At 48.3% G+C, this 13,908-nt stretch overlaps 1 protein-coding gene across 1 annotated transcript in view; it reads right to left on the reverse strand.

The window, feature by feature from the left end:
• LOC139280568 (decorin-like) overlaps window positions 1-13,908 on the reverse strand; it is a 67,399-nt gene that overhangs the window by 7,168 nt on the left and 46,323 nt on the right. The window contains exons 4-6 of the mRNA XM_070900074.1: window positions 10,079-10,292; window positions 8,153-8,266; window positions 6,040-6,133 (exon numbers count right to left, since the gene is read on the reverse strand). Of these exons, the coding sequence (XP_070756175.1) occupies window positions 6,040-6,133; window positions 8,153-8,266; window positions 10,079-10,292 (422 nt within the window). The remainder of the gene's footprint in view (window positions 1-6,039; window positions 6,134-8,152; window positions 8,267-10,078; window positions 10,293-13,908) is intronic.

Consider the following 13,908-nt stretch of genomic DNA (forward strand, 5'->3'; position numbering starts at 1 on the left):
AACTGTCTCAGGACGGGAGAGTGGAGAGCACCAGTTCCCACTGTCACAGGACAGAGAATGGAGAGCACCAGTTCCCACTGTCACAGGACAGAGAGTGGAGAGCACCAGTTCCCACTGTCACAGGACAGAGAGCGGAGAGCACCAGTTCAAACTGTCACAGGACAGAGAGTGGAGAGCACCAGTTCCCACTGTCACAGGACAGAGAGTGGAGAGCACCAGTTCCCACTGTCACAGGACGGGAGAGTGGAGAGCACCAGTTCCCACTGTCACAGGATGGGAGAGTGGAGAGCACCAGTTCCCACTGTCACAGGACAGAGAGTGGAGAGCACCAGTTCCCACTGTCACAGGACGGGAGAGTGGAGAGCACCAGTTCCCACTGTCACAGGAGAGAGTGGAGAGCACCAGTTCCCACTGTCACAGGAGAGAGAGTGGAGAGCACCAGTTCCCACTGTCACAGGACAGAGAGTGGAGAGCACCAGTTCCCACTGTCACAGGACAGAGAGTGCAGAGCACCAGTTCCCACTGTCACAGGAGAGTGGCGAACACCAGTTCCCACTGTCACAGGACAGAGAGTGGAGAGCACCAGTTCCCACTGTCACAGGACGGGAGAGTGGAGAGCACCAGTTCCCACTGTCAGAGGACAGAGAGTGGAGAGCACCAGTTCCCACTGTCACAGGACAGAGAGTGGAGAGCACCAGTTCCCACTGTCACAGGACAGAGAGTGGAGAGCACCAGTTCCCACTGTCACAGGACAGAGAGTGGAGAGCACCAGTTACCACTGTCACAGGACAGAGAGTAGAGAGCACCAGTTCCCACTGTCACAGGACGGGAGAGTGGAGAGCACCAGTTCCCACTGTCACAGGACAGAGAGTGGAGAGCACCAGTTCCCACTGTCACAGGACGGGAGAGTGGAGAGCACCAGTTCCAACAGTCACAGGACAGAGAGTGGAGAGCACCAGTTCCCACTGTCACAGGACAGAGAGTGGAGAGCACCAGTTCCCACTGTCACAGGACAGAGAGTGGAGAGCACCAGTTCCCACTGTCACAGGACAGAGAGTGGAGAGCACCAGTTCCCACTGTCACAGGACAGAGAGTGGAGAGCACCAGTTACCACTGTCACAGGACAGAGAGTAGAGAGCACCAGTTCCCACTGTCACAGGACGGGAGAGTGGAGAGCACCAGTTCCCACTGTCACAGGACAGAGAGTGGAGAGCACCAGTTCCCACTGTCACAGGACGGGAGAGTGGAGAGCACCAGTTCCAACAGTCACAGGACAGAGAGTGGAGAGCACCAGTTCCCACTGTCACAGGACAGAGAGTGGAGAGCACCAGTTCCCACTGTCACAGGACAGAGAGTGGAGAGCACCAGTTCCCACTGTCACAGGACAGAGAGTGGAGAGCACCAGTTCCCACTGTCACAGGACAGAGAGTGGAGAGCACCAGTTCCCACTGTCACAGGACAGAGAGTGGAGAACAGAGAGAGAGAGAACTCCTCTGCTCGTCTACAAAATAGTGCCATGGGATGTTTTACATCCACCCAAGAGCATGATTTAATGTCTCATCTGAAAGACGGCCCCTCCGACAGTGCAGCACTCCCTCAGCACTGCACTGGGAGTGTCAACCTAGATTTTTGTGCTCAAGTCCCTGAAGTGGGACTTGAACCCACAACTTTCTGACTCAGCGAGAGTGCTACCCACTGAGCCCCGGCTGATCCCTCGTGTGGAGAAATAATCTAGAATATCACAGGTGAAGATCTTTCGAGATCCCACTTCACTGGTGCGGACATCCACCATGGTACATTGAGAATTTGAATTCGTGTTAAATCTCAAAATAAGGTACCAGTAAAAGAGACTGTGACTAGCTGCCAGATTATCACACGAACCTAACTGCTTCACTAAAGTCCTTTAGGGAAGGAAGCCTGCTGAGAACAGGGTGTCCGTGATTTCCTGGTCTGCATTCATGGCTCACCACTGGCAGGGTGAGTTGTGGAAACGGGCCCCGTACGCACATTATAGACGTACCACAGTCTCTGCCATTCAACTGTAAATGATCCCTTGCTAAACATTGCAGTACCAATGTTGCAAGTGTCGCTCCGTATCAACGGCAGCACGCATCTACTACATGGCACGGACTGGTGAGCAATGCGTAGCCCAGGTTAAGTAGCCGTACTTCGTAAAGTTAACAGCCTAATAAAGATTAAACTTGCATATACCGCAGATTTATTTCAAAGCACTAAGCTAATTGGAGGGCCGGGATGGTAGGATCTGGAATTTGCTCCACTAACTTGGCCCAAATGGTGGTGGAAACAATGGAGAAAATCTAAATGTTTGGAAGAGGACAGGAATCTTCAAGGACCAGGAAGTGATGGGGCAGGACCAAGAAGTGATGGGGCAGGACCAGGAAGTGACGAGGCAGCACCAGGAAGTGATGGGGCAGGACCAGGAAGTGATGAGGCAGCACCAGGAAGTGATGGGGCAGCACTAGGACATGTTGTGAAGGGTGAACAGGATTTTAAAACATTTAATGGGGAGGCTTTCCGGCCAAGTCGTACTGATTAAATTCTAGGATTTGTGGAGGATTGAGCCTCAAAGCTTAGAGGAGCTCGGACACTGACTCCCACCGGGGTTCGCAGGGTCAGGGGTCAGGGCCCACGAGTGGGTCTTTGGTTGTTTTTGGGGTGCATCCGTTGCAAGTCCCGCTCAACGTATGATGGGAGTTCGACAACAACGACAACTTGCATTTATATAGCGCCTTTAAAGTAGTATAACGTCCCAAACAAAATTTGACACCGAGCCACATAGGAGATATTAGGGCAGGTTGGACAAAGATGTAGGATTTGAGGAGCAGCTTAAAGGAAGAGAGAGAAGTCGAGATGCGGAGAGGTTTAGGAAGGGAATTCCAGAGTTTAGGGCTTAGGAATACCACCAATTAAAATCAGGGAATGCACAAGAGGCCAGAATTGGAGGAGCGCAGAGATCTCATGGCTGTAGGGCTGGAGGAGGTTACAGAGATAGGGAGGGGCGAGGCCATGGAGGGATGCGAAAACATCAGAGGACAGACACTTTCCCCCCTCACCCCCCCAATGATGACCCTGACCTCCTCTGTTTGCCTATTGCATGGGGCCATAGAGCAAGATCAACAAAGCCCCAAGAGCTGGCCACTTGACTGCCTGGCTGGGCAGAGAAGAAATGTCAAAATGTACAAAATGGAGGGGAAATAATTTTTTTTTAACAAGGTCAGCTACTTGAACAGTTAATGAAAATTGGAAGATGATACCCTGTGCACTAGAATCAGATGTCCTTTTCAGTACAGTAGTTTGTAGGGCACACGATGAAGATCTCGACAGCTGAAGGCACGGCCGCCGATGGTGGAGCGATTAAAATCGGGGATGCTCAAGAGGCCAGAATTGGAGGAGCGCAGAGATCTCGGAGCGTTGTAGGGCTGGAGGAGATTACAGCGATATGGAGGGGCGAGGCCACGTAGGGATTTAAAAATAGGGATTTAAACAACGCGCTTCAATTCCGCTGACGATTTCGATCCCGCTATCGATTGGTTTTTAAGCGCCATGAGAACGCACCATCTCTCCCTCAACTTAATGAGAGCATCGCCGCAGGAGGTCCACTAACGGTATGACTGTATGCATAGGATATACCAGACGCTGCATATTGTACAGGAGGTAGACATTCAGGTCAACAAATATCGAATTCTGACGGGATCAAATTCTCGGCAACAATAATTTGCATTTATATAGCGCATTTAATGTCATACAATGTCCCGAGGAGCGTTACCAAACAAAATTTGACACCAGGCTACATAAGGCAACATTAGGTCAAAGCTCGGCCAAAGAGGCAGGTTTTAAGGAGCGTCTTAAAGGAGGGGAGAGAGAGAGGCGGAGAGGTACAAGGAGAGAATTCCAGAGCTTAGGACCCAGGCAGCTGAAGGCTGTCAATGGTGGAGCGATAGAAATGGTGGATGCGCAAGAGGCCAAAATAGAAACATAGAAAATAGGTGCAGGAGTAGGCCATTCAGCCCTTCGAGCCTGCACCGCCATTCAATGAGTTCATGGCTGAACATGAAACTTCAGTACCCCCTTCCTGCTTTCTCGCCATACCCCTTGATCCCCCGAGTAGTAAGGACTTCATCTAACTCCCTTTTGAATACATTTAGTGAATTGGCCTCAACTACTTTCTGTGGTAGAGAATTCCACAGGTTCACCACTCTCTGGGTGAAGAAGTTTCTCCTCATCTCGGTCCTAAATGGCTTACCCCTTATCCTTAGACTGTGACCCCTGGTTCTGGACTTCCCCAACATCGGGAACATTCTTCCTGCATCTAACCTGTCTAAACCCGTCAGAATTTTAAACGTTTCTATGAGGTCCCCTCTCATTCTTCTGAACTCCAGTGAATACAAGCCCAGGTGATCCAGTCTTTCTTGATATGTCAGTCCCACCATCCCGGGAATCAGTCTGGTGAATCTTCGCTGCACTCCCTCAATAGCAAGAATGTCCTTCCTCAAGTTAGGTGACCAAAACTGTACACAATACTCCAGGTGTGACCTCACCAAGGCCCTGTACAACTGTAGCAACATCTCCCTGCCCCTGTATTCAAATCCCCTCGCTATGAAGGCCAACATGCCATTTGCTTTCTTAACCGCCTGCTGTACCTGCATGCCAACCTTCAATGACTGATGTACCATGACACCCAGGTCTCGTTGCACCTTCCCTTTTCCTAATCTGTCACCATTCAGATAATAGTCTGTCTCTCTGTTTTTACCACCAAAGTGGATAACCTCACATTCATCCACATTATACTTCATCTGCCATGCATTTGCCCACTCACCTAACCTATCCAAGTCACTCTGCAGCCTCATAGCATCCTCCTCGCAGCTCACACTGTCACCCAACTTAGTGTCATCTGCAAATTTGGAGATACTACATGTAATCCCCTCGTCTAAATCATTAATGTACAATGTAAACAGCTGGGGCCCCAGCAAAGAACCTTGCGGTACCCCACTAGTCACTGCCTGCCATTCTGAAAAGTACCCATTTACTCCTACTCTTTGCTTCCTGTCTGACAACCAGTTCTCAATCCACGTCAGCACACTACCCCCAATCCCATGTGCTTTAACTTTGCACATTAATCTCTTGTGTGGGACCTTGTCGAAAGCCTTCTGAAAGTCCAAATATACCACATCAACTGGTTCTCCTTTGTCCACTTTACTGGAAACATCCTCAAAAGATTCCAGAAGATTTGTCAAGCATGATTTCCCTTTCACAAATCCATGCTGACTTGGACCTATCATGTCACCATTTTCCAAATGCGCTGCTATGACATCCTTAATAATTGATTCCATCATTTTACCCACTACTGAGGTCAGGCTGACCGGTCTGTAATTCCCTGTTTTCTCTCTCCCTCCTTTTTTTAAAAGTGGGGTTACATTGGCTACCCTCCACTCCATAGGAACTGATCCAGAGTCAATGGAATGTTGGAAAATGACTGTCAATGCATCCGCTATTTCCAAGGCCACCTCCTTAAGTACTCTGGGATGCAGTCCATCAGGCCCTGGGGATTTATCGGCCTTCAATCCCATCAATTTCCCCAACACAATTTCCCGACTAATAAAGATTTCCCTCAGTTCCTCCTCCTTACTAGACCCTCTGACCCCTTTTATATCCGGAAGGTTGTTTGTGTCCTCCTTAGTGAATACTGAACCAAAGTACTTGTTCAATTGGTCTGCCGTTTCTTTGTTCCCCGTTATGACTTCCCCTGATTCTGACTGCAGGGGACCTACGTTTGTCTTTACTAACCTTTTTCTCTTTACATACCTATAGAAACTTTTGCAATCCGCCTTAATGTTCCCTGCAAGCTTCTTCTCGTACTCCATTTTCCCTGCCCTAATCAAACCCTTTGTCCTCCTCTGCTGAGTTCTAAATTTCTCCCAGTCCCCGGAAATTGGAGGAGCGCAGAGATTGTGTAGGGTTGTGGGACTGCAGGTGGCGACAGAGATAGAGAGACATTTGGTCGCCGAGCTTTCCATTTACCTGACCAAGTTCTGCAGACCCTTCAGCGAATCAGCTTTGACGCGAGTGATCTTGTTGCCGTCCAGATGGATCTCAGACAGAGAATTCGGGAGACCTAGTGGAGGGGGAGTGGAAAGAAATGAATCACGTGAGAGTTACCCTGGGGGCTCAAGGCTCCTCCATAAACATTCTGCAACCTGAAGTATGGCAGGGGGGCAGGTGATTCTTCGCCCCCACACTCCCAGCAAGGAGCCGCACTGACCACTGGGAACACAGCTGGGTTATTCATGGGGCAACAGCCTATGGTTCCCCAATGTGCTGCCACCCTTCCGGGAAACGTCGGGATTGTCCAATCACCCACCCCGCGTACATTGAAGAAACGTCGGGATTGTCCAATCACCCACCCCGCGTACATTGAAGAAAACGTCGGGATTGTCCAATCACCCACCCCGCGTACATTGAAGAAAACGTCGGGATTGTCCAATCACCCACCCCGCGTACATTGAAGAAACGTCGGGATTGTCCAATCACCCACCCCGTGTACATTGAAGAAACGCCGGGATTGTCCAATCACCTACCCCGCGTACATTGAAGAAACGTCGGGATTGTCCAATCACCCACCCCGCGAACATTGAAGAAATGCCGTTTTTCAATCGGATCATTTGAAAGCTCCGCCCCCATCATTCTGTGCAAACGAATTGTTGAATTTGTGCAGCAATCAACATAGGTCATCAGTCCAATCAGAAGAAAGGTACTGTCTTTCAACAACAACAATCTATATTTATATAGTGCCTTTAACGTAGAGAAACGTTCCGAGGCGCTTCATAGGAGTATTATGAGTTAAACAATTTGACAGTGAGCCACGTAAGTAGAAATTAGGGCAGGTGACCAAAAGCTTGGTCAAAGAGGGAGGTTTTAAGGAGAGTCTTGAAGGAGGTAGAGAGACCTTCCTACTGATGGAAACGGTTTTTCCTTATTTACTCCTCATTATTAACCCCCCATAATTTTGTGCACCTCCATTAAATCTCCCCTCAGTGTTAGCCGTGGCTCAGGGGGCAGCACTCTTGTCTCTGAGTCAGAAGGTTGCGGGTTCAAGTCCCACTCCAGAGACTTGAGCACATAAATCTAGGCTGACACTCCAGTGTAATGCTGAGGGAGTGCTGCACTGTTGGAGGTACTGTTAAACCAAGGCCCCATCTGCCCTCTCAGGTGGATGTAAAAGATCCCATGGCACTATTTTGAAGAAGAACAGGGGAGTTATCCCTGGTGTCCTGGGCCAATATTTATCCCTCAATCAACATCACAAAAAACAGATTATCTGGTCATTATCACATTGCTGTGTGTGGGAGCTTGCTGTGTGCAAATTGGCTGCTGCGTTTCCCACATTACAACAGTGACTACACTCTAAAAGTACTTCATTGGCTGTAAGGCGCTTTGAGACATCTGGTGGTCGTGAAAGGCGCTATATAAATGCAAGTCTTTCTTTTCTTAACCTTCTCTGCTCACAAGGAGAACAACCACAGCTTCTCTAGTGGTGACGACATAATACGATTTTGGGCAAAATAATAAGAAACTAACAGATAAAAGACTCATTTACAGATTATCTCAGTAATTTTTACAGATTACTTCACAACTTCAGAAATGAAAACAGAAGATGCTGGAAATACTCAGCTGGTCAGGCAGCATCTGTGGAGAGAGAAACTGAGTTAACGTTTCAGGTCGATTTTTAATGTTTTTTCCCTAAACCTCTCCACCCCTACCTCTCTTTCCCTCTTTAAGACGCTCCTTAAAACCCACCTCTTTAACCAAGCTTTTGGTCATCTGCACTAATTTCTTCCCATGTGGCTCAGTGTCGAATTTATCTGTTTTGTCTTATAACACTGCTGTGTAGCGCCTTGGGACGTTTTACTACGTTAAAGGCGCTATATAAATACAGGTTGTTGTTGTTGCTGTCGGTGATGTTGGAGATGTAATGGGTTTTAAGCCAGTGCGGGGGCAGGGTCAGGGGGGAGAGGGGAGGGGGGGACAAGCGGGAAGGTCTGTGACAGCTCTGTGTGGTTCAGCGAGATGCACAGGTCTCGCCGTGCTCAGTACACGGCCACCAGTTGGTCCAATCGGCCCATTCGCTCATTACCTTTAGGAACAGCAGTCAGGGCTGCATCTGATAGTCGAATGAAGGAAAGCTTTTTCAGTCCGTGAAAAGCACCACCGTCGATGCCCGAGTTTTTTAGGGGGTTGCTGCCCATTTCTGTGGGGGGAAAAGAAAAGTTAGATTCACAGAATCACATGGCACAGGAGGAGGCCACTCAGCCCATCGTGACTGTGCCGGCTCTGTGAGAGCTGTCCAATTAGTCCCACTCCCCCCGCGCTTTCCCAACAGCTCTGCACATTTTCCCTTTTCAAATATTTGTCCAATTTTCCTTTTTAAAGTTGCTATTGAATCTGCTTCCACCGCCCTTTCAGGCAGCGCCTTCCAGTTATATCATCGAACGGTTGCAGCACGGGAGGAGGCCATTCGGCCCATCAAGCTCGTGCCGGCTCTCAGCACGAGCACCTCAGCCAGTCGCTTTCCCCGTAGCCCTGCAATATTTTTCCTTCAGGTATTTAGCCAATTCCCTTTTGAAAGCCACGATTGAGTCTGCCTTTACCACCCTCTCAGGCAGCGCATTCCACATCCTAACCACTCGCTGCGTAAAAACGTTTTCCCTCATGTCGCCTTTGGTTCTTCTGTCAATCGCCTTAAATCTGTGTCCCTCTGGTTCTCCACCCTTCCACCAATGGGAACAGTTTCTCTCTCTCTACTCTGTCCAGACTCCTCATGATTTTGAACACCTCGATCAAATCTCCTCTCAACCTTCTCTGCTCCAAGGATTTAATTTGATGGAAATATCAGAAGGTACAGTATTTAATGCAAGGACCTGTAACCAAATGTGTTATTTTTTGGTCTTGGTAAAGATCGACCAATGTCAAAGACACAGATCACAGAGAGCTTAATTCACTGATGCTGGCCATTCAGCCCTCGAGCCCCTTCTGCTCCTCAATTAGACCATGGCTGATTGGTATCTTAACTCCAACTACCAGCCTTGGTTCCATGTCCCTTAACAACCTTACCTAGCAAAAAGCTATCAATCTCAGTTTTGATATTCTCAATTGACCCCCAGCCTCAACGGCTTTTTAGGGAGAGAGTTCCAGATTCCCACTGCCCTTTGTGTGACGAGCTTCCTGACATCGCCCCCTGAATGCCCTTGCTCTAATGTTAAGGTTACACCTCCTTGTTCTGGGCTCCTGCCACCATAGGAAATAACTTCTCTCCCATCTACTCGATCGACTCCTTTATTCGTCGTAAACACAAGTGCTCCAGAAAGTTTGTAATCGAGATGTTATGCGGGAGTGTGGGGGGCTCCGCGCTGCACCCCAGCGGGGAGAGAGAGCCAGGAAGTCGTGTTGTTGGCGGGTGTGCCTTCGCGATCAGGAGCCTAACCCCCCCCACCCCCCCCACCCCCCGCACTTCAAACATTCTCCCGGGAAGCGTCAACTGGAGAGAATAAAATTAGCACCAATGGAACAAGAGGAAAGTGTGCCTGAATTTGCACGGCATCGGGTCTGACCTCAGTGACCGATCATCGGGGAGACGGTGGGTTAGTGGTTATGTTACTGGGCCAGTAATCCAGAGGCATGTTCCAGAGAGTAGAGTTCGAATCCCACCACACCAGCTGAGGAACTTAAATTCAGCTAATTAAATAAATCTGGAATAAAAAGCTAGTGTCAGTAATGGGGAGCATGAAACTACCGGATTGTCGTAAAAACTCATCTGGTTCACTAATGTCCTTTAGGGAAGGAAATCTGCTGCCCTTACCCGGTCTGGGCCGATATGTGACTCCAGACCCACAGCAATGTGGTTGACTCTTAACTGCCCTCTGGAATGGCCCAGCGAGACACTCAGCTGTCAAGAAGGCGGCTCACCACCACCAATCTACTTGAGGGTGATTAGGAATGGGCGATAAATGCTGGGTTTATCGGCAACGCCCACATCCCGTGAATGAATAAATGAAAGAATTACCTAAGGCGTACACCTGGGACAGGTTGTCGAAGGTGTTCTTCTTCACTTTGGTGATTTGGTTCTCGTGGATACGGAGCTCATGCAGCGACGAAGGCATGTTTGTTGGGATCTCTTTCAGGAGGTTCTTGGACAGGTAAAGTCTTTGTAACTTTGTCAGAGGCGCGAAGGCCTTGGGATGAATTGTGCCAATTTTGTTGTTAACCAGGATCAAGGCCTAGAAAAGAAACAAAGCCACTATAATAAACCCAAGTGCACCAACATATCATGTTTTGTTGCGTGCATACAACTTAATTCTCTAAAAATAGCACGGCCACCTCAAAGATCAAGCCTTGGAGGCCCTGTAAATTATAACCATACCTTGCCATTCATCTTATTTTTCTACATTCCTCAAACCCATCTCTGGCCGAGGAACTGAGCATTCACTTCTAAACCCATGTTGAACATTGGTTAGACCACACGTGGAGTGCTGTGCACAGTTCTGGTCTCCATGTTACAAAAAGCATATAGAGGCACTGGACAAGGTGCAAAAACGATTTGCTTATGAGGCTGATAGCAGAATTGAGAGGTTATACTTATCAGGAAAGACTGAGAGGCTGGGGCTCTTTTCCTGTGCCGAATACACTCAACGATCAAGCAACCACAGGCCCCCTGGTGTAGGTAACTCCAAAGACCCAACACCCTCCGAGTGAAAAAACTCCTCCTTATCCCAGTCCCAACTGATGTGGGTTAACAGGTCAGTGGGATAGTGTGGGAGTGCTGTCTTCAGACGAGGCCCCGTCTGCTCTCTCAGCTGGACGTAAAAGATCCCATGGTCCTATTCAAAGAAGAGCAGGGGAGTTCTCCCCGGTGCCCTGGCCAATATTTGTCCCTCAATCATTCATTCATCTGCTGATATGGACAACAGTGATCGCTCGGCTAATTACTGTGCATGATTTTTGGTGCTGATTTTAAATAATGATCGCTCAACCTCGTTCAGTATTGATCTTTCAGTCTTCTCAAGTATCCCGAGAGACCCACACTACTCCCAACAGAACCCGCACAAGCAATCTGTTCCCAGACCTTCACCAATCCTGTTTTGTGAACGAGCTTCAAGGAAATTCGGGCTAACTGTTTTTTTGATCCTCCCTCTCCCTCATTCTCTGGGGTCGCACCACACCTCTGCTCAATGTGACCCCGCCCGAGCTGGCTGAGATAAGGAATTCACCATGTGGGTAAATTAAAAAGAAAGACTTGCATTTGTATAGCACCTTTCACGACCACTGGACATTCCAAAACACTTTACAGCCAATGAAGTACCGTCACTGTTGTAATGTGGGAAACGCAGCAGCCAATTTGCACACAGCAAGCTCCCACAAACAGCAATGTGATAATGACCAGATAACCTGTTTTTGTGATGTTGATTGAAGGATAAGTATTAGCCAGGACACCGGAGATAACTCCCCCACTCTTCTTCAAAATAGTGCCCTGGGATCTTTTACATCCACCTGAGAGAGCAGACGGGGCCTCGGTTTAACATCTCATCTGAAAGACGTCATCTCTAACAGTGCAGCACTCCCTCAGCACTGCACTGGGAGTGTCAGCCTGGATTTATGAGCTCAAGTCCCTGGAGTGAGAACTTGAACCCACGACCCTCTGACTTGGAGGCGAGAGTGCTGCCCACTGAGCCACGGCTGATATTTCAATGATGGGGTTAAGCTTTGCTCCCTTGGCCAGTTGTATTGAAATGATGACCGCGAGCAAAGAATATTTATGATTCACCATGAAATGTGTCTGGCCTTCCAAATTTGTGTGGGTTTTTTTTCAAAAAGGCAGTTTATAAATAGAACGTTGGCATAAAGGAATGCTGGTCTTTCATTCTGTAGTTTAACAGCCTCTTTTTCACGTGAGCTAAACCTCCAATTCAAACAAAGCCTGGATTGGTACAACAAGGCAGAGGGCAGCTTATGAACAGTTCTGTGGACCTTTGCGCACAAGCTGTTGGTACAATCTTTATGAAAACCAGTTAGTGTCAACTCATCTACATTTTATTCGGGGCACCTCGGGGGCGGCAGTAAATGAGAGAAATTACAGACGTGAGGTCAGTGCTGTATGTCTGAGTCCCGACGGGAGGTTATGATCGACTGCGTTCAATAGTCTCCACCGTTTCGACTCCATCAGAACTCATTACGCTTAAATTCTGTCATTGGGGCACAGTTTATCTTAAACTGAAATAATATGGAAATGCAAGGCCAAGGACGGACATGTCTCTCAAAGGTCAACTGGTCAACTCATTAGAAAAACAGAGACTTGAATTCATTTTCCTGATGGACTGCCAATGGGAGGTCATTATGAACAGGTCTGCCAACACATTATTTTTTCTCAAATAGCTTTAAATGTCCTCACCTCTGGCCTTCAATGAAGATACCAGGCTTTCAGATGGGTACATCAAAAAATGAAGATGTGGAATTACTGATGGAGGGCTCAGAGAAGTACTTACATTAGTGTGCTTTCTTTGAACACTTTTGTTTATGAGTTATACAACTATTGGAGATGGTGGGGGGGATGGGAGGTGGAGAACCTGTTTGACTGGGCGGGCCGGTTGGTGGCAGCAGATCATTTGCTGAGACCTCCAGGAATGCGTCCAATCAGAGATGGCGACCCCCATGGAACTCTGCACTTAGCGACAGATGCATAAACACGGACCAATCCATCACCTCACTCACACTTTTGGTACATCATCCACAGGCGAAAGATGTCGCCTTTTGCAAATCGGATGTCTTTTGGCTTAATCCATCTTTATCTAGAGGACAGATAATCAGGAGATAAATTGGAGCCATTTAAGAACACAGGTGTAGGAGTAGGCCATTCGGCCCCTCGAGCCTGCTCCACCATTCAATGAGATCATGGCTGATCTTCTACCTCAACTCCATTTTCCCACACTGTCCCCACATCCCTTGATTCCCTTAGTATTCAAAAATCTATCGATCCCTCTTGAGCATCCCTGATTATAATCGCTCAACCATCGGTGGCCGTGCCTTCAGCTGCCTGGGCCCCAAGCTCTGGAACTCCCTCCCTAAACCTCTCTGCATCACTACCTCTCTTCCTTCCTTTAAGATGCTCGTTGGAACATTCCTCTTTGACCAAGCTTTTGATCACCTGTGTTAATTTCTACTTATGTGGCTCGGTGTCAAATTTTTATCTTGTAACACTCCTATGAAGCGTCTTGGGATGTTTCACTACGTTAAAGGTGCTATATAAATACAAGTTGTTGTTGTTGTTGAATATACTCAAAGACTGAGCCTCCACAGCCCTCTGGGGCAGAGAATTCCAAAGATTCACCACCCTCTGAGTGAAGAAATTTCTCCTCATGGCTGACCCCTTATCCTGAGACTGTGACCCCTGGTTCTAGACTCCCCAGCCCGGGGGAAACATCCTCCCTGCATCTATAAAAACAAAATACTGCGGATGCTGGAATCTGAAATAAAAGCAGAGAATGCTGGAAATCTCAGCGGGTCGGGCAGCGTCTGTGGAGAGAGAAACAGAGTTAACGTTTCGGGGTCTGTGACCCTTCGTCAGAACTGGTGAATGTTTGTAATGAACAGATTCTTAAGGAGCACTGAAAGGGGGAGGGGAAGAAAGAACAAAAGGGAAGGTCTGAGATAGGGTGGAGGACAGGAGAGATTAGAGAGACAAAAGGGATGATGGGCTGACTTGAGAAGGTAATGGCAGGAGTTCGAAGGAGATGAGTCTGAATAGGGTGTGAATGGTGGGATAATTACCAGCTGCCATTATAGAATTATAGACAAAGAGAGAAAAATTACATAAGATCGGGGGTGGGGCAGGGGGGGGGA

Source organism: Pristiophorus japonicus, chromosome 15, assembly GCF_044704955.1.
Source record: "Pristiophorus japonicus isolate sPriJap1 chromosome 15, sPriJap1.hap1, whole genome shotgun sequence".
In the NCBI taxonomy this organism is placed as follows: Eukaryota; Metazoa; Chordata; class Chondrichthyes; family Pristiophoridae; genus Pristiophorus; species Pristiophorus japonicus.